The following is a 20,133-nucleotide window of genomic DNA, read 5'->3' on the forward strand; positions in this document are numbered from 1 at the left end:
TCTTAAGCAGAAGCTGATATAATCTGGAAGTAGTATTTTGGCCACAAATAAAAGTTTGTTGAACGGTGCATTCCCAATGAGTGTCTTGAGAATCACAGCATCACTGGCATTCCCACCAACCGTTTAATGAACTTTTAGCTTTCTCACACCTGTGAAAAACCAGCCTAACAATTAAACCAAGTTTTGTTTAACAAAGCCTAGTAAGTTGATTTTTCATGAAAATATCAGATAGAACGAGATTATCTGAGTTTTGTTCTTACATAAAGATTACAATCTCCAGAATGATAGATAGTTTTTATGTTCTTCTGGAAAATATGTGCTATGTATTTCTCACAATTGCAAAAACACCTCTGTTTCTTTCATGAGTTCTTCCTGAAGGAAAATCTAGAATGTATTCCACGAATTCATTACAATGATGAATTTTAAGTCTCTAGACATCTTATTAAAATCATATTATTAGGCCAAATAAGTTTCTCTTAGCTGGGCCACACACGTAATTATTTTACAACACAATAATTAAATATTTAATTTTCTTCAAGTGGGTTTTTTAAAAAACACAGAATCTGGAAAGGGAGGCAGGTTTCTTAACCAAAAATGAGAAACGGTATGCTTTTTTTCTGAAGTTTGTATGAAAGGGAATCAAAATCTATTTGTTATTTCTTCCTAATATTTAAGGTCATTCTAAATTAATAAACAAGCAGGAAACTGTAGAAAATAGAACTTCCATATTAGTGTCTAATGAACTAAACCAATTATATTAGGAATATAAACTGAATTTCTACTCCTATTTTCCTACATTCAATGACAAGAAGACATTTACCTCTCCAAAATTTAGTTTAGTCATCAAATTGCATTTATTTATTTAATGAATCCTTTTTTACTATCTTGCATTCTAAAGCCCTACAGAGCACCTGGGTGTAGTGGCTCACATTTGTAATCCTAGCAATTTGGGTGGCCAAGGTAAGAGGATTGCTTAAGCCCAGGAGTTCAAAACCAGCCTAGACAACATAGCAAGACCTCATCTCTAAAAACAAAAACAAAAACAAAAGACAAAAAACAACAACAAAAACTAGCCAGGTATGACAGTGTATACCTGTAGTTCCAGTAACTCAGGAGGCTGAGGTAGAAGGATCACCTGAGCCCAAAATGTAGAGGCTGTGATGACCCATGATCTTGCCAATACCTTCCTTCCAGCTTGGGTGACAGAGTGAGACCCCCTTTCTAAATGAAAACCTAAGTAAATCCTACAAAACATCACCAACACCTAAAATATAGTTACTCTTTATATATCATTCTATTTCTTTGTTCATCTTAGTTTTGAAATGATAAATTGTTAATTTTTTTTCTACTTCCTCAACTGACATCACTCTTCCCCACGTCTGTCTTTATCTGAGTCTATTCATTATCTGAAATTGCTATTGTCCATTCCATCAATACTCTTTATGTTAACAAATTAAGTAGACATTCTTCTGTGCTTAACTCATGCTACTTCTCAGGAATATTGATTGCATTTCCAATATCTAGAAACACTATCAATTTTTCTTTCAGAAATACAATATATTTTATTTATGGTATACATTTGGTTTAAACAATTTATTTTCTACATTATCTCCCTAGGTATACTTCTTCAGTATCATGGTCATAAGGTTTGGTTGTAAACCAATGATTCCTAAAAGGAAGCTAAAGTAAGAGAGCTGTTTTTCACATATTCATTATTCATGGTGTACTATCTTCGTCTGACAGTGCAATACATTTGTTCCCTCCTTTTAGCCTCCCCCTACTCATTTCCTGTTTCTTGCTTTAGTTTATCTCCCCAGTGTTTTGCCATAAATGTTTGCATATATAAGTTCCTTTAAAAATAGATATAATTATTTAGTAATTTAATGTGTCTCAACTTAAATACATTTTATTGTACTAAATGACTCAATCTGCTTTCTCACTCAGCACTTTATTTTAAGATGTGTTTATCTTAAAATATTCATCTTGAAATATGTATTTATATTTCATATTTATTGATTCTAATTCATATTGCTCATTACAAAATTTTTGTTGACAGGTTACTTATTTTTAAAATTTTAGATTAATACAAGTTTGATTGAAAACTTGTAACTCCAACTTCAAAACATATAAAAATTAGTTGTGCTTCTATACACTATCAATGAATGATCTGAAATGGAAATTTAAAAAATATATTCTTTACAATAATATGAAAAGGAATATACCATTCAGTAATCAATTTAATCAAAGAGACAACATATTTTTGCACTTAAAAATACAAAAACAGTCTTATAAAAATTAAAGACTACACAAATAAGTGAAAAGACATTTGATGCTCATAAATGGGAAGATTTGCTATTGTTAAAATGTCCATACTATCTATGGTAACAACAAACTCAATGCAAACCTCAACTAAATCCCATTGAAATTTTTTCTAGAGATTTAAAAATTCCCGATATCAGATGGAACTGCCAATGAGCAAAAATAGCCAAAAAAATCTTGAAAAAGAACAAAGTTAAAGACTTCATACTTTATTATTTTAAAGCATATTATAAATCTGCAGTAATTGATACAGTAGGTAACTTAAAACTCCATAATATAATGACAGAATAGACTAATGGGAATATAATAGAGAGATGAGAATAAACCCATGCACATATGACCAGTGGCTCTTTAAAAAAGGTACCACAAATACAAGTGGAGCAAGAACAGTCTCCTCAATAAATAGGTTTGGAAAAACGGAATATCCATATGCAAAATAATACAATTAGCCTCTTAACACACACCACCCACAAAAATCAACTCAAAATGGATTAAAGATTTAAACAAAAGACCTCAAATCATAAAACTCCTGGAAGAAAACATAATAAAAAAGCTTCATGACATTGGTCTTGGGTATAATTTTTAAATCATGACATCAAAGGAACAGATAACAAAAACAAAAATAGACAAATGAAACTATATTAAACTGAAAAGCTTATGCATAGAAAATAAAACAATCAAAAGAGTTAAAAGGCAATGCACAAAATGGAAGAACACATTTGTAAACGATATATCTGATGAGATTAAAATTCAAAACATATGATAAACTTCTACAACTCATTGTAAAAAAAAAATTAAAAATGAGAAAATAATTTGAATGACATTTCTTCAAGGAATTTACCAATGATCAATAGGTATATAAAAAGAAGATCGCTGGGCTCGGTGGCTCAGCCCATAATCCTGCGCCTTTGGGAGGCTGAGGTGAGTGGATTGACTGAGCCCGCGGATTCGAGACCCGCCTGAGGAGCGAGACCTCATCTCTACAATAAACCAAAAAAAATCAGCCGGGCGTGGTAGTGCACGCCTGTAGTTCCAGCTACTTGGAAGACTGAGGTGGAAGGATGGCCGGAGCCCAACAGGTCAAGGCTGCGGTGGCCGGGAGCGGCCACTGCACTCCAGTCTAGGCGACAGAGTGAGACTCCAACTCAAAAAAAACAAAAACAAAAACAAAACAAAAAAAAGAAGATCAATATCACTAATTAGCAGGGAAATGCAGTCCAAAATCACAATATCACCTCACTACCTTAGGATGACTTTTATAAAAATAACAAGAGTTGGCAAGAATTTCATGAAATAGGAACAGTTGTGCACTCTTGGTAAAAATGTAAATGGTTTAGCTTAGCTTCTACGAAAAACAGTCTGGAAAGTCTGCAAAAAATCATCATTACAGCTATGATATGATCCAGGAATCCCACCTCTGGTTATTTACACCCTGCCCAAACATGAAATTGAGATCTAAAAATGGTATTTTCACTTCCATTTTTATTGAAGTATTATTCACAGCAACCAAGCTGTAGAAGCCACCTAAATGTTCATTGATGGATGAATGGTTATAGAATAGGTGGTATATATATTCAACGGAGTATCATTCAGCCATGAAAATAAAATAAAATCTTGTCATATGCTACATATGATTTATCTGGACATTATGCTAAGTGACATAAGCCATTCACAAAAGAATAAATACTGTATTATTTCACTTAGATAAGTACTTAAAGTTGTTAAACAATGAAATCAAAATAAAATATTGGTTATCAAGGGCTGGGGAGAGCAAGAACAGTGAGTTTTTCAATGGGTATAAAGTGTCAGTAATGTAAGTTAAAAGTTTTATAGCTCTGCTATATAGCAATTTGCTTATAGTAAACAACACTGTATACTTAAAAATGTTAAGGGGGATATTATTTTTTGCCACATTAAAAAAAGAAAGTAGTTCAGTGATATATTTAATGTGCTGAAAGAAAAAAAATTACTAGTTCACTAAAACTTTTATGCCAACCAAACTGCTCTTTAAATAAAACTAGAAATAAAGATAATTCTCCCAAAGCCCCCCAAAGAAAATTATAGTTAGAATGTCAACTCTAAGAATGTTAAGAAAAATCTTCAAGATAAAGAAAATACATCAATCAGAAACGTAAATACACAGAAAAAATAAAGATAAGTAGAAATGATAAATATAGCCGGGCTTGGTGGCTCAGCCTGTAATCCCGCACCTTTGGGAGGCTGAGGTGAGTGGATTGCCTGAGCCCGCGGGTTCGAGACCCGCCTGGGCAGTGAGACCTCATCTCTACAATAAATCAAAAAATCAGCCGGGCGTGGTGGCGCATGCCTGTAATTCCGGCTACTCGGAAGGCTGAGGCAGAAGGATCGCCGGAGCCCAGCGGGTCGAGGCTGCGGTGGCCGGTAGCAGTCACTGCACTCCAGTCTGGGCGACAGAGTGAGACTCCAACTCAAAAAAAAAAAAAAAAAAAAAAAAAAGAAATGATAAATATGTGTGTGTGATTAAGGAATATATAATATTCCCAGATGAAGGAAAACTAAGAGGTTTTTTTTTTCACCAGCAGAACTATCCTAAACAATAGCTACAGAAAATTCTTTAAATAGAAAGGAAATAATGAAAAAAAATTAAGGTACAAGAAAATAAGAAGAAATATAGTACGTTAAGATGTGGTAAAAACGATAGTCCTTTTCATCTTGAATCTTCTAAATTATGTTTAATGACAAGTAAAAATTATAAGTTTTAAATCTATGTTGAAGGAATATTTAAGACAATTATACATGGAAAGGGGTAAAGAATATAATGAAAAGTAAGATTTCTACATATCGCTTGAACTGATAAAATGATGACACTAGTAGAGTATGCTAAATTGTGTGTATACATTATAGCATATAGAACAATAATAAAAGTATGCAATCACCAAAACATCATGTATATATCAAAACGATATTCAAAAAAATGTTCAGTAACCCCAAATAAGCCAAAAAAGATAAAAGGAAAAATGAAAAGCAGAGGGAAAAAGTAGTAAAAACCCAAGCGTGTTAGACTGAAGCCCTGGCACACCAATAAGCATTAAATGTTAATTATGTTTTATATACCCATTAAAAGATAAGGATTGTCAGAGAGGATAAAAAACCACGGCTTATCTATATAATGCATGTAAGACTCACCTCAAATATAATTATATAGTCAGTTTGAAAGTAAAATGATTAGCCGGGCTTGGTGGCTCAGCCTGTAATCCCGGGCTTTGGGAAGCTGAGGTGAGTGGATTGCCTGAGCCCGCGGATTCGAGACCCTCCTGGGCAACTTGGCGAGACCTCATCTCTACAGTAAATTAAAAAATTAGCCGAGCGTGGTAGCGCGTGCCTGTAATTCCAGCTACTCAGAAGGCTGAGGCGGAAGGATTGCTGGAGCCCAGTGGGTCGAGGCTGCGGTGGCCGGGAGCAGCCACTGCACTCCAGTCTGGGCGACAGAGTGAGACTCCCGCTCAAAAAAATAAAATAAAATAAAATGATTGAAAAAGGATATGTAATGCAAATAGTAATCAAAGGAAAGCAACACTGACTATGTTAATAACAGATGAACTTCAGACCAAAGAAAATTACAGAGACAGAGAGAGAAATTACATTACAATAAAGGGTTAATTAGTCAAGAAAACATAGTAATTGGAAATATATATGCACAGAACAATAGCATAAAAACATTTGAATCCAAAAAGATAGAACAGAAATGAGAAATTAACAAATTCACTATTACACTTGGATATTTCAAATCAATTTTCTTAACAATTGATAAAACAACTATAAATAAACTTAACAATGATATAAAACTCAACATTGTCAACAGAATCTATAAAGCATTTATAGAACATACTACTCAACAAGAGCAGTAAATATTTTCTTTTTAATTGCCCATGTATCACATACCAAGATAGATCTATCCTGACCAATAAAAGAAATAATATTTTTAAATATTTTGAAACATACGATATATGTTTTCTTACTAGAATGAAATCAAACTAGAGATAAATTAAAAAATGAACATCTCCAAATATTTGCAAATTAAGCAACACATTTTAAAATAATTCTTGGGTCAAACAGGAAATCTCAAGTAAAATAGAAACAAATACTTTATACTAAAGCAAATGAAAATTCAAAATATCACATTTTGTAATACAATGTTAAAGGATTACTAGGAAAGAAATTCGTAGAATTAATTGTTTACATTAAAAAAAAAAAGTCTCCAATCAGTAATCCGAGGTTCCACCTCAAGAATCCAGGAAAAGATTTAGAATATAAACCCAAAGCAAGTAAAAGAGAGAAAACAAGATCAAAGTACATAAAACTGAAAACAGCAAAATAATAGAAAACATCCATTGAACATGATGCTAGTTCTCTGAAAAAACTGATAAAATTTACAAATTCTAGCGATATCTTTACAAAATATAAAAGGGAGAAGGAAAAAATTGCCAATATAAAGACTGATATATGAAACATATCTACATATATCTACATGAGATATATCTATATATGAGGTATATGAGATACATCTATATATGAGATTCTCTAAAGATTAAAAAGAATAAGAATACAGTGAACAAACCTAAACAAATAAGTTTGAAACCTTGGATACAATGGACCAACTTCTAACAAAAAAAGAAATGAATAAACATACAAAGAAAAATACCATTACAACTTGCTTAGTTATAAAGGATATAGTTTGAATAGTTCTATAACTATTAAATAAATTGAATTATAAATTTTAAAACTTCCCAAAAAAGAAATTTCTAGATCTAGATAGACTTATTGAAGCAGTGTAACACGTATTAAAAAGATAAACTCTAATTCCACATAATGTCTTCTAGAAAATAGAAGTAGAGAAAACACTGAGCAATTTTTTAAATAGAAGTATAATAACCCTGATATCAAAAGCCAAAGACAGATCAACAACAAAACCTGCAAATTCTCATCAATATAGATGCAAAAATATCCCTTATTGTTATTGAGTTCCCTGCCCAATGTGCACAGATGTCAATATTATGGCACTAGGTTTTGAGAAAAGGGAGTTTTAACTGCATGACGGGCAAGCCAGAAGACAGCAGGCGGGCCCAATATGTCCCCTCAGTTTGAGATATGAGGCGAGTTTCTAGATATAGCAAGGCAAAAAATTTAGAAATGTTGGTTTGGTAGAGCTTGATTGGAGGGTTTCAAGTCTGACCATTTATAGTAATGTATGTTGAGGTAAATTTCAGCCCTGGATCTTCCCCGCAAATGGGCTTCTCACTTCTGAAAATATTTCAGCATTCAGTTTCTGATTCTGTCCGGTCTTCTTGGCCCTGAGGGGAGGAAACATTGGTTCTGGGTACTGGTAAAACTCAAAGGCTTTTCTGTTGTGTATACCTGGGCTACATGACTTGTAGTTTTTGGCTTTGCTATACCTACAAGGTAACTGAACATTTTGTTTTTAACAAGGTAGGCCCAGTTTAAGCTGGCTTTGCAGTTGCATCTTCAACATAGCTACAAATATCTCTACCAGAACACGAATGAGTGGAATTTAAAAATATTTTAAATAAATTATACACCATGGCCAACTGAGCTTTATTCTAAGGATGCAAAGCTGGTTCAGTATTTAATAATCAGTCAGTGTAACCCACCATATTAACAGGCTTGTGAATAAAAACCTATGACTACATATTGATGTTAAAAGAGCATTGATAAAATCTAACACCCATTATTGATTGAAAAAGTAAGTTCCCCCAAAATATAGAAATTGAAGGAATGTATTCAATTTGTAAAGAGCACTACAAAACACTTGAAGCTGACATTGTAATTCATAAAAAATGGAATGTGTCTGAGGTTGTAGAGAAGAAACAGATGTTTTATCTCACCACTCTTTTTTAATATGGTGCCGGAAGTTCTAGCCAGTGAAATAAGTCAAGCAAGGTAAACAAAAGGCATAGAATTAGAAAGGAAGAAATGGAACTTTATTTGCAGGTGTAATAATTGTCTATTTAGAAAATACCAAGGATATACCATTAAAAAAACTTCCTAGAACTAATAAGTTTAATAAGGTTATAGGAAAGAAAGTAAATATCCAAAATCAATTGCAGATGCATGTACTAAGAATGAGCATAGGTCACATGTAAGTTTTTAATACTAGTAACATACATGCTATTATTTTGGATTTTCATGTAACTATTTCTTTATTTTTCAGCATCTGTCAATAGTATGTTTATTTAAAATTTTAAACTGATAAAATAAACTTCAAAATACAAATAAATAGACATACAGTGCTCATAAATGAAAAGGTAAATTAAACCCAAACTGAAAGTCTGATTCAATTTCTATAAAAATTCAAGTAAGTGTTTTGGTTGATATAGACAAAATATTCTAGAATTTATAAGAAAAGTTAAAGGAATTAGAATAGGTAAAACAATTAAAAGAGAATAATGAAGTGAGAGTAAACAATCTTTCTAAATTTGTCTTGCTATATACTTACAATAATTAAGACTTTTGTATTGGGAGACCCACATAAGACATCAGTGGCAACTGTAAGCGGGAAAAATGGTAAAAAAAAAATGTTAGAGGAGGTTCTAAAGATCATGTTACATATAGTGATTGGGAAGGCATGAAATATATTCAATAAACTTTAGGATTCAAGTATTTTCAGGAAGAACATTAGCTGGATTTCGTTAGTTGCTGGCTACAAATGCTAGGGTATTACAAAAAGAGAGAAACAAGCAAACAAAAAAAAGAAGTGTTCAGTTTACAAGTAGAATTTAGAAGGAACATATAGAGCACAGAATTTCCTGGGTAGAAAATAAAACTGCTTCTATCAAAAGCTTCTCCAGGTAGTATAAATGAATAAGTAAATAAATGAATAGCCACTCAGAAAGAAAAATCAAATTCAGATGTTATGTGTCAGGCTGTGACTATAGAGCATTGCTAAGACTTCTAGGAGGATAAAGGTGGTGCCTAAAAGACTCCGAGCTGTACCACAGCACTTCTTGGAACATTAAGCACGTCATCTAGGAATATCAAGCATAGTAGCAAGATGAACCCAAAGTAGCAGTAGATAGATATAGTTAGGGAGATGTTATCTCAAAAACAATTATAAGTGTGGCTTCTAATAAAACAAACAGTCTTGTAGACATTTAGTTACAGAAACTGGAATTACTCAAACATTATGAGAACTGTAGGACACAGTGTCTGAATTGTTACTGGTATCCAGAAAACTGAAAAGTCAATTTGACCATCTTTCATTATGTAAGCATAAAGAAGCCTGATAATATATGAAATTCTGACCCAGATCTGACTCACAGCAGAATCTGTTATATATGTGACATGTGATCTGTGGATCTACTACCTAGTGATCATTTCCCTATTCAATGCATAAGTAGAATGAGCATATGTAGTAATTGGCAGAGCTCATATATACTGCTTCCCTAGTCTTTGGGGTTAAAGTTTCTTTATAAAAGAAGACCAAATGGAAGCTTCTGGAATTTCTTCCACTTCCCTCACTACCCAATATGTTAAATAAAATACATCATATTGTGGAGGTAAGGTCAAAGGCTAATGACGCCCTGAAAGGCAAAATATTCAAATATGATTGTCCAATCTCTGTTTACTTCACCAGTATGGTCCCTACAAAAAAACATATTGGTCTTTTAGGATGGGAGTAAATTACCAGAAACTTAATCAAGTAGTAGTCTCAGTTGAAGTTGCTATTCCTGATGTATTATCTCTGCTATATCAAATTAATATGGCCACTGGTATATAGTATGCAGACTTGATGTGGTGAATTTATTTTTTTCTCAACTATCAGAAGGGATGTTCAGAAAGCATTTGCATTCATTGGCACTGACAACAGTATATGATTATAGTCATTTCTCAGTACTGTATAGACTTTCTTGTCTGTTACATGGGTAAAAAGAGATCAATGATGTCATGACAACCCCTAGCACATCACCCTTGACTACTGTAATGATACTATTATGTTAATCAAACCAGATGAGGAAGGATGTCAAGAATGTTGTAAGCCTTACTCAGATACATGCACTCCAGAGACTGGAAAATAAATTCTATGTAGATTCCAGATACCACCATATTAGTACAATTTTAGAAGTCCAATATTTTGAGACATGCCAGAACACCATCCTTTATATTTCAGATCATCTTGGTGAGTATTTCTAGTGGAGGGCCCCTGTGGCTGAATTTGAACAACAAAACCCACATAATAGTTGATGAAAGTGAAGAAAGGCGTTTATTCCACTAACCAATTAATTTATTTCTCTTCAGAGTTTGGAATTAGTTTTTGTTTCTTGGTTAAATTTATTCCTAGGCTTTTTATTTTCTATAACTATTGCGAAAGGAATTGTTTTCTTGATTTATTTTTCAGCTAGTTTGTTATTGGTGTTTAGGAAAGCTACTGATTATCATATGTTGATTTTGTATCTTAGAACTTTATTGAATTTATTTTCCATTTCTAAGAGTTTTTTGGATAAATTACAATCAGGGAGACTTCAAACTAAATGGTAAGAAGTTCATCTTATAGAAGTTTCAGGACAGTTTATAAAGCATAAAGTATTTTGACTTTTTTTCATGACTGGTTGTTATACATAAACATTTTCTAAGGCAAACAAACCTATTTAAGTACAGTTGTCTATAGCTGATTGATTTAATTTCACTGATCATGCTGAAAAGGATGTAAAGATTATGTTTGTGTGTGTGTGTGTTTGTGTGTGAGTGTGCATGTGTGTGTAATTAGAAATAGTGTTTCTCATGCTGGAAGGAAAAAAACCAACAACCCCATTAAAAAGTGGGCAAAGACATGAAAATACACTTCTTGAAAGAAGACATACGGGTAGCCAACAGACACATAAAAAGGTGCTCAGCCTCACTAATTATCAGAAACATGAAAATGAGCCGGGCTCGGTGGCTCCGCCTGTAATCCCGCGCCTTTGGGAGGTTGAGGTGAGGGGATTGCCTGAGCCCGCGGGGTTCGAGACCCGCCTGGGCAGCGAGAACTTATCTCTACAATAAATCAAAAAATCAGCCGGGTGTGGTAGCGCGCGCCTGTAGTTCTGGCTGCTTGTAAGGCTGAGGCAGAAGGATCACCGGAGCTCAGCAGTTCGAGGCTGCGGTGGCCGGGAGCGGCCACTGCACTCCAGTCTGGGCGACCGAGTGAGACTTCAACTCAAAAATAAAAATAAAAAATAAACATGAAAATCAAAACCACATTGAAATACCACCTAACCCCAATAAGAATGGCCGTCATTAGTAAAACAAATGACAACAGATGCTGGCGAGGATGTGGAGAAAAGGGAACGCTTCTGCACTGCTGGTGGGAATGCAAACTAGTTCAACCTCTATGGAAAATAGTGTTGCAATTTCTTTCTTTTTTTTAATTCAAAAAATTTTTATGTTAAAGATGTGGGGTACAATTCAGGTTAGGTATACAAATGTTTATTATGCAGGTACCCTTGTTGACGAGGTATGCCCCGCCCTCCCCTGGCGGTTTCCCTCAACTGCCAATTCCACCCCCAATCCCCTGACAGTTTCCCACTACTGCCAATCCCTTTCTTACAGCATTATGATAATTGTTCAAGATCCTATTATGAGTCAGAACATATGGTACTCTGTTCTTTGTTTCTGTGATCACTGAGTAGGATAGACGCTATATCCATCCAAGTTGCTGCAGAGTCCATATGTTTGTCCTTCTTTATGGCTTCATAATATTCCATTGTGTATATATGCCACATATACACAATATGTGTATATTCCGTAAGAACTAGACATTGACCTTCCATATGACCCAGCAATCCCCCTATTGGGAATATACCCAGAGGAACTAAAATCATTCTACAAAAAAGATATTTGCACACACATTTTTATTGGCACTATTCATAATAGCAAAAACAAGAAACCGACCATGCTGCCCACGGAAACCGGACTGGAAAAAAAATGATGTGGTACATAAACACAATGGAATATTACATAGCCATAAAGAAAGACAAACATATGGACTTCACAGCAACCTGGATGGATTTTGAGTCCATCATATTCAGTGATCGATCACAGAAAAAAATAAGAGTACCACATGTTCTCATTCATAAACAGACCCTGAACATTTACCATAATACTATAAGAAAAGGATTGGCAGTAGCAGGATACTGCTGGGGGGAGGGCACACAACATCAACAAGGGTACCTGACCCCAAACCAGGCAAAGTGGTAACCAAAGGAGGCCCAGACTTTACCTGTACAATGTCAATTTGTATACCTAATCCTGTATCATACCTACTTTTAAAAAATAAAATATAAAAAAGAAATAGCGTTTCTTAGAAATCAAGATGACTAACATTTTGTTTATGTGTTTATAGATAGTTGGTCTTGAAGCATATCTAAACTGTGACTATTTTATTTTTTTAAATAAAATATTCATTAGCATAAAAATAAAAGATAAAACAATAAAGTTCTAAGAAGAAAATATAGAAGGATATTTTGAGGCAGGCAAATATTACTTAGGATACAAAGACAGAAAATGTGAGCATAAAAATGGTAAATTGTATTTCATTAAATACAAATTTGTTCCTTAAACATAGTTAAGAAATAAAAAGGTATGCCATCGACTTGGAGAAAGTTATGCATATGCTGAAAACCTTTCAAAATTTTAAAAAAGAGAGTTATGCTGTCCTTAAGTCTTTGTGATATTTAGCTTTAATGCTGTCCTTACAACCCAGGACTCCATTAGGGTGAAGGATATAAATAGTCATAGACAATTTCTTCCCCAACAGTTCATGACTTCTGAGAGTGGGTTCAAATACAGTAGGAATTCTTAAAGTCATGTATACATTTAGGCTGGTCAAAAGGTACAGCCTCATCTTCTCCATCCATGCATAATGTTCAGTTAATAGTTATTGTAGTCCTAATATCTAATTAGTAGAGGAAAATCAATTAAAAACTTTCAGGAAAAATTCCTTTCTAAGGAGGCTCTGGGCTGAAAGGACTCATTGGCATCCTCCACATCACACCAGATTATGAAAGAGACATCGAGATATTACGATTCAAGTTAATGAGCATTAAATAAGTTCATACATCTCATCCAGTTCAGAAAATCAATTTCAGAATGAGCATCTTGAAGCACAGGAAAGACATTTACTTGAAGAGAGAAACTGACTGGGGTGGGAGAGGTGGTGAGGATCACTGTGATATCAGATTACTATTTGATGAAATAGAGTAAAGGAATTTTTTTGAACCTCCACAATGGTTGCCTGCATCTCAGAGTTGTAAGCCTTCATTCTTTATATTATAAAAATAAATTTCTCATTAATTTGCTGTTTCCTTCCTGTTCTTTATTTAAATATTCTCCTGAAACAATAGCAGTAGCTCTTATTTTCCTCTAACTAAATGTAACAAATCCATCTACATATGTAACATATTATCCCTTTTTCCTGAGGTTAAATGACAGATATCATTCTTCCTATCAGAGTTATATTCTTGCATTTGAGTTATGGAAGGTGGCTCTCAACACTCCTGGTTTTTCTAAGCAAGCATATGCTGTCATTTATCCAATTCTTTCTGCACTGTTGCTAATCTATTTTTTCTGTCTACCAAATGACTTATACCGGTCCCTAAACATGCATTCTTTTTCTCCATCTTAAAACAAGAAATTATTTTTTTCTTTAATTTTTTTTGTATATATTTTATTTTAAAATTCAATAATTAGGTTTATTGTTTTGGGAACCAATGTGATGTTTTGATATATGTATATATATCAAGCTATTTAACATATCCATCACCTTATTTTTTTCATCGAGAATGTCTATTCTTTTCTGTATTTGAAATACATGGTATATTATTGACTATTTCATTATGTTTTTTTAAAAGGTTCTCGCAAAAATATTTTTCCTGCCTAACTGAAACTTTATACCCTTAGGTCAACATCTCTTCATTTTTTATCCCCCATCCCAAGCTCTGATAGCTACCATTCTATTTTCTAATTCAAAAACTTCAGATCCCAAGAACTTTCAACTTCTGGCCTATATTTTCTCCTTAGATAAACTTCCTTAAAATTTTTCATGTTCCTATTTTTCTATTTCCTAGCATATTACTTACTCTTTAAGCTACCCAAGTATGACTTTTCCTCATGTGCTCCCAAAATAAATGACTCTTTCAACATTATATGCAACTTTCAAGAGGCTGAATCCATAAAATTATTTTAAACTAAGTATCTGATAGCAGAGTAAAACTATGAATCCATTGCCTTTCCTACTTAAAAAATAAACAACAAAAACTCTTTGTTTTCTTCCTAATTAGGTTGCTTTTGGACTCTCTTTCTCTCTTAACATTTACCTAGACCTTAAAGGTCAGGTTTCCTGTAAACCAAGTGCTAGACTTCCTTCTTTCTCTTGCTATCCTCACTTGTTAGGAAATCCATCAGTGCCAACAGCATCAATTCAAATATTCCAATGATTTCCAAATATTCATTCCATTTTTTTCTCAAATTGCTTCTTCACTCACTGGAACTACTTTTCCATATGTTGCTTCACTTGGACAACTCAAAGACAGGAAGCTTACATTCATCATGCCCTCATCTGGACATACTATCTTCTCTTACAGTTGAGTTCTTCTCTAATCTTCCTTAGGTATAGTAATGACACATTCCATCTCACTGCACATACCAAGACCTTACAATTATTTTTAGGTCATAAATAATATCAAGTTTACCTCCAGTATGACTTCTACAACCATCCACTTCTCTTTATCTTTACTAGCCCATCCTAGTCGAAGATACAGCAACCTCATCCTTGGAGTATCGTCATCACTGCTCATCAGATTTACTTATATTGATTTTTGCCATATGTAATCTGGTCTCCACATTGCTACTATGCTTGACTGATTCTTGAAAATGTCCAAGTGGCCCCATTATATTTAAACATTTTTTTTTACAAGTCTCAGGCCCTATTACCTTAACAGCATCGTCTCACACCATCTCCCAAGATCCATCACATCTTGAGGGTTCTAACCATATTTATCCTCTATTTTTACCTCAAATACACTTTGATCCCTCTCATTTTAGCACTTAAAAATTTCTCAAATACTTCCCATCCCCAACCCAAGACACACACCATAGTTAACTCCTAATCAAATATTTGGCCTCAGATCAGACTAGTTTTCCTTCAGGAAATACTCTCTACAACAAATCAATTAATTTTCTACTTCATCTGCTTTCACATCCCTGGGTACTTTTGTCTTTTAGCACTAATCTCAGTGTATATGTTTGCTTTAGTTTTGTATTTAGTATTTTACCACCTTAAGCCCATAGATAACAATTTTCAAGAGAATGGGATCTATGACTGCTTTGTTGATCACCTTATGCCTACTATGTTTTCTAAACATGGTAGAAACTCAATATATATTTTAAAATAAATAAATATTTTTAAACAAAAAATATTAAAGAAATTTCCTAAGCACAATATTTAGAATTCCCTGAATTTGGGGGCTTAAAAACCATTCAAATATTTTAATAAAATTTCCCACCCATTCTAGGCCAGTCTTGGTTTCATAAATGACTATTTTGTCTATGCAAGTTCTCAGGTTACATTAATAGAAGGCATGCTGCTGAAATAATCTGGTTCATACTCTATTGGGATTTAACATCCTAAGAATCAAGCCTTCTCTGTGGGGCTTTCTCTACTCATGTCTCCAAGGGAGGTCTATTATCCTTCCATCACTGAGTTGCCTATTACAACCCATAAATTCCAGAAGTTCATAATTTCTGTGCCATATCTCAGCTGAGAACACATCTTCATTTCATCTGAGCTTCTTCATCTCATGTAAAGGTTTTGTCTTTGCCCAGTTGAAAACTCCTGTCATTGCTAAGACCTCAGATTGAGTCCCTGATCATATCCACAGTAAGTACAAAAATCTTGTCATGGTCACATTGGCTAAATCTCAGATCATTTGATGCCTTACCTTAAATTTTATGTTGTTTTGGTTACATCATGAAAAAAAAAGACTAGCCTTTACCTTTTCTCTTGCAGAATTTTGAGGCTTGGAGAGTCTATACAATGATGGTTGCGGCTAGAATTAGAAAATGTCAAGCTTGTATTATACATTCAAAATTACCTTGTCTATAAAAATACTGTCAGATTATCTGTAGGGTTAATATATTGCATGTTTTACATAGGAGAGTCACATTCTATCTCATGGTAGAATCTAATTGTGAAAAACATTAACATATTTACTTTTTTGAGAGCTCAAACTCACTTCTCTTAATCATATCACATATATCAAGCAGGAATTAATATGAACATTTAAAAGAAAATCAGAACAAATACAAAAGTCGTCGAATATTGGAATCAAAGTAAAAAATGAGGATTTGGAAAAAACATGCCCTGTGTAGTCAAATGGGTCACATGCTTCCAAGTTTCTTAGAAGGAGCTACTAAGTTGAACTCCTTCAGAACTCTCATTTAAGCTCCAAGTAAAACTAGGTTTATCTCCAAGCTGGTTTATGCTTTCTATTCATTAACTTTTTTATGATTACATTTAGGTGACTGCATTCTGCATCAAGTTTTATCCACTGTTAATAAAGATGATTTATTCCATCATTAGAGAGTATATGTTTTTTCAAACATAGACGCAGAAGAAACATCTGAAAAGAAATACATCTAGCTACTAATATGAATGTTCTCTTCTTGGTGGTACTATAGGACAATATTATTTCTTCTCAGATTCTTTTGTACTTAACAGTAATCATACAAAGAATAAACACAAAATCAATATAATTAAGTTGTTAGCAACTTTAAACCAACTTTAAAGACATAATTTGAAAACTTTGGTAATATTGTTTTAGTTTTCTTCTTTCTTGCTTAAAAACCTGAAATAGCTTCCACAATAGCAAAAATTGAAATTAAATTTTTATTTTACAAAGTTTACAAATGAAATTCCTTGGAAAATTTACAATTTTAGCACAGAACAAATAGGTATCTAGAATATAAAATATAAGAAAATTAAAAAAAGAGATGATACTCTTTTTGACTTGTATCATATCTGAGCATGCCTTATGCACAATAAAAAATTTTGAACTTTATTTGAAACAATGTATGAAGACATGAATTATTTTAAACCAGGGAATGCCAACATTGGAAAGATCATATTGCCAGAAAGAAAGAGATATGGGGAATTGAGAAACAATTGTTCCAGGAAGGTCACAAGAGTAATAATACTGAATAGAAGGGGTGCTTTCAGTGAAACAAAATAAAGAAATAAACAGAATAAGAGAGCAACTGTTTGTGGAAAAGCCAACAGTTTGCTAGCTTCAGACTTGCTGGTTGGGCCATCAAACAGAATACAAAGTACATGAAAAGCAGTGGTGTTTAATGATCAACCATGAGTTTTGAATATGATTCTCATCATTTCATTACAGCTTCTTCAATATTATGAATGAAGAATTCTTGTTTATTAAATAGGACAAAATTGCTGTTTAATAGGTATAAAGCTTAGTTATGAGATTAATGAATTCTAGAAATCTGTTGTACAACCTTGAGTCTATAGTTAACAATACTGTATTGTACACTTAAAATTTTGAGAATAGATCTAGTATGGTATTCTTTTCACTATAATAAAAAGCATCTTACTATTGTACCTAAATCCCATATTTATATGTCTCTACAGGTTCTCTAATACACAGCTATAAAAAAAACTTGCTAAGATATGTCTCCATTAAATGACTCCTTAAACTGAAATTTCGGCCATGATCACTCATATTCCTTTTAAGCTACTCTTTTGCAACCTCTCCAGAAGTACACACAAAATATAATATCAAAGAAAAGCTACCTATCCTCCTATCTGCAAAATAATTTACTTCTGCAAATCTTTATAAATGCATGTTACCTAAAATGTGAAAGGCTATATAATACATTACTGGACATCTATATCAACTTGGAAAGATTCAGCTATAAATTCCATCTCCCATAATTCTGCATTTAAACAAATCTAGCCATTATTAGTTAATAAACATCCAAGTGAAGTAACATTAAGAAAAATATGAAGAAAACACATAATTTCCGAAGATAAAAGAAAAGTTTAGAAAAAAACTAGAAGTCTATTTGTGTGGTGGTTACAACATGGGATAACTGAAGACAATACAAACAGAGATTTGAGATTTATGCTAAAATTTCCTTGGATGGTCAACACTGACAATTGTGACTTTTAAATTTACATTCTGCTGCTAAAAACCTCAAAGTTCCCTAAAAATTTATCTTATATTACTATAAGAGATGGAACACGGAATTTACTTTGCTATAGCACTGAACTATACTATATACTATATGAAGACAGTTTTAAAATAATGTTAAATGGTGATTATGCATTTCAAAGAGGAAGCAACTTTGAAAACATATTTTCTCATAGAAAAATATGTCTGTATCTCTCAAAGTCTCCAATAGTTCCAAATTCCAGGTCTCTGAGTTTATTCTTCTGGGATTCCCAGGCATTCACAGCTGGCAGCACTGGCTCTCCCTGCCACTGGCACTACTGTATTTCTCAGCAATTGGTGCAAACGTTCTCATTCTCATCACCATCTCCCAGGACCATTCTCTTCAACAGCCCATGTACACTTTCCTAGGCATCCTCTCTGTGGTGGACATGGGCTTGGCCACCACCATTATGCCCAAAATTCTGGCCATCTTCTGGTTGGAAGCCAAGGTCATTAGCCTCCCTGAATGTTTTGCTCAAATGTATGCCATTCATTGTTTTGTGGGCATGGAGTCTGGTATCTTCCTCTGCATGGCTTTTGATAGATATATGGCAATATGTCACCCTCTTCGCTACCCATCCATTGTCACCAATTCCTTAATCTTAAAAGCTACCTTGTTCATGGTGCTTAGAAATGGCATGTTTGTTATTCCAGTGCCTGTGCTTGCAGCTCAGCGTGATTATTGCTCCAAGAATGAAATTGAGCATTGCTTGTGCTCTAACCTTGGGGTCACAAGTTTGGCTTGTGATGACAGGAGACCAAACAGCATTTGCCAGTTGGTCCTGGCATGGCTTGGAATGGGGAGTGATCTAAGTCTTATTATGTTGTCATACATTTTGATTCTACACTCTGTACTTAGACTGAACTCAGCTGAAGCTGCAGCCAAGGCTCTAAGTACTTGTAGCTCTCATCTCATCCTCATCCTCTTCTTTTACACTGTTGTTGTAGTGATTTCAGTAACTCACCTGGCAGAGATGAAGGCTACTTTGATTCCAGTTCTACTCAATGTGCTGCATAACATCATTCCCCCTTTTCTCAACCCTATAGTTTATGCACTTAGGACCAAAGAACTTAAGGCAGGCTTCCAAAAGGTGTTGTTTGCCCTTACAAAAGAAATAAAACACTAGAGAACTTCTCCATGATGTACATGAACTTTGTATTATTCTAACTGGAGAGTAGAATTTTAGTAAGTAAATGTCTGTGAGATTTTCTTCTCGTGTTTGTATGTAAACAATTATAAAGTCTCCTAAAACAAAACAAAAAACAAGAAAGCATTCATAACGGTTCCAAAATTTTCACAAGAGCTAAATATATAAATATATATGAGCTATGGAAAGATTGACTGGGCATGGTAGCTTATGCCTATAATTCCAGCACTAGGGGAGGCAGAGGTAAAAGGATTACTTGAGCCCAGGAGTTTGAGACCAGCCTAGACAATATAGCAAGACCTCATATCTACAAAAAAAAAAGAAAAAAGAAAAATAGTGTGGTAGTACATGTCTGCAGTCCAGCTACTTGGGAGGCTGAGGTAGAAGGATCATCTAAGTCCAGGAAGTTG

General features: G+C 33.8%; 1 protein-coding gene across 1 annotated transcript; it reads left to right on the forward strand.

The window, feature by feature from the left end:
- Nucleotides 1–18,730: 18,730 nt before the first annotated feature.
- Nucleotides 18,731–19,702, forward strand: LOC103268962 (olfactory receptor 56B1). Its single transcript, XM_008066546.1, has one exon. The coding sequence runs from the start codon at nt 18,737–18,739 to the stop codon at nt 19,700–19,702; it is 966 nt and encodes a 321-aa protein (XP_008064737.1). The 5' UTR covers nt 18,731–18,736.
- The last annotated feature ends 431 nt before the right edge of the window (nt 19,703–20,133 follow it).

The sequence above is a fragment of the Carlito syrichta genome, unplaced genomic scaffold, assembly GCF_000164805.1.
Source record: "Carlito syrichta isolate Samal-C Ts95f unplaced genomic scaffold, Tarsius_syrichta-2.0.1 Scaffold308998, whole genome shotgun sequence".
In the NCBI taxonomy this organism is placed as follows: Eukaryota; Metazoa; Chordata; class Mammalia; order Primates; family Tarsiidae; genus Carlito; species Carlito syrichta.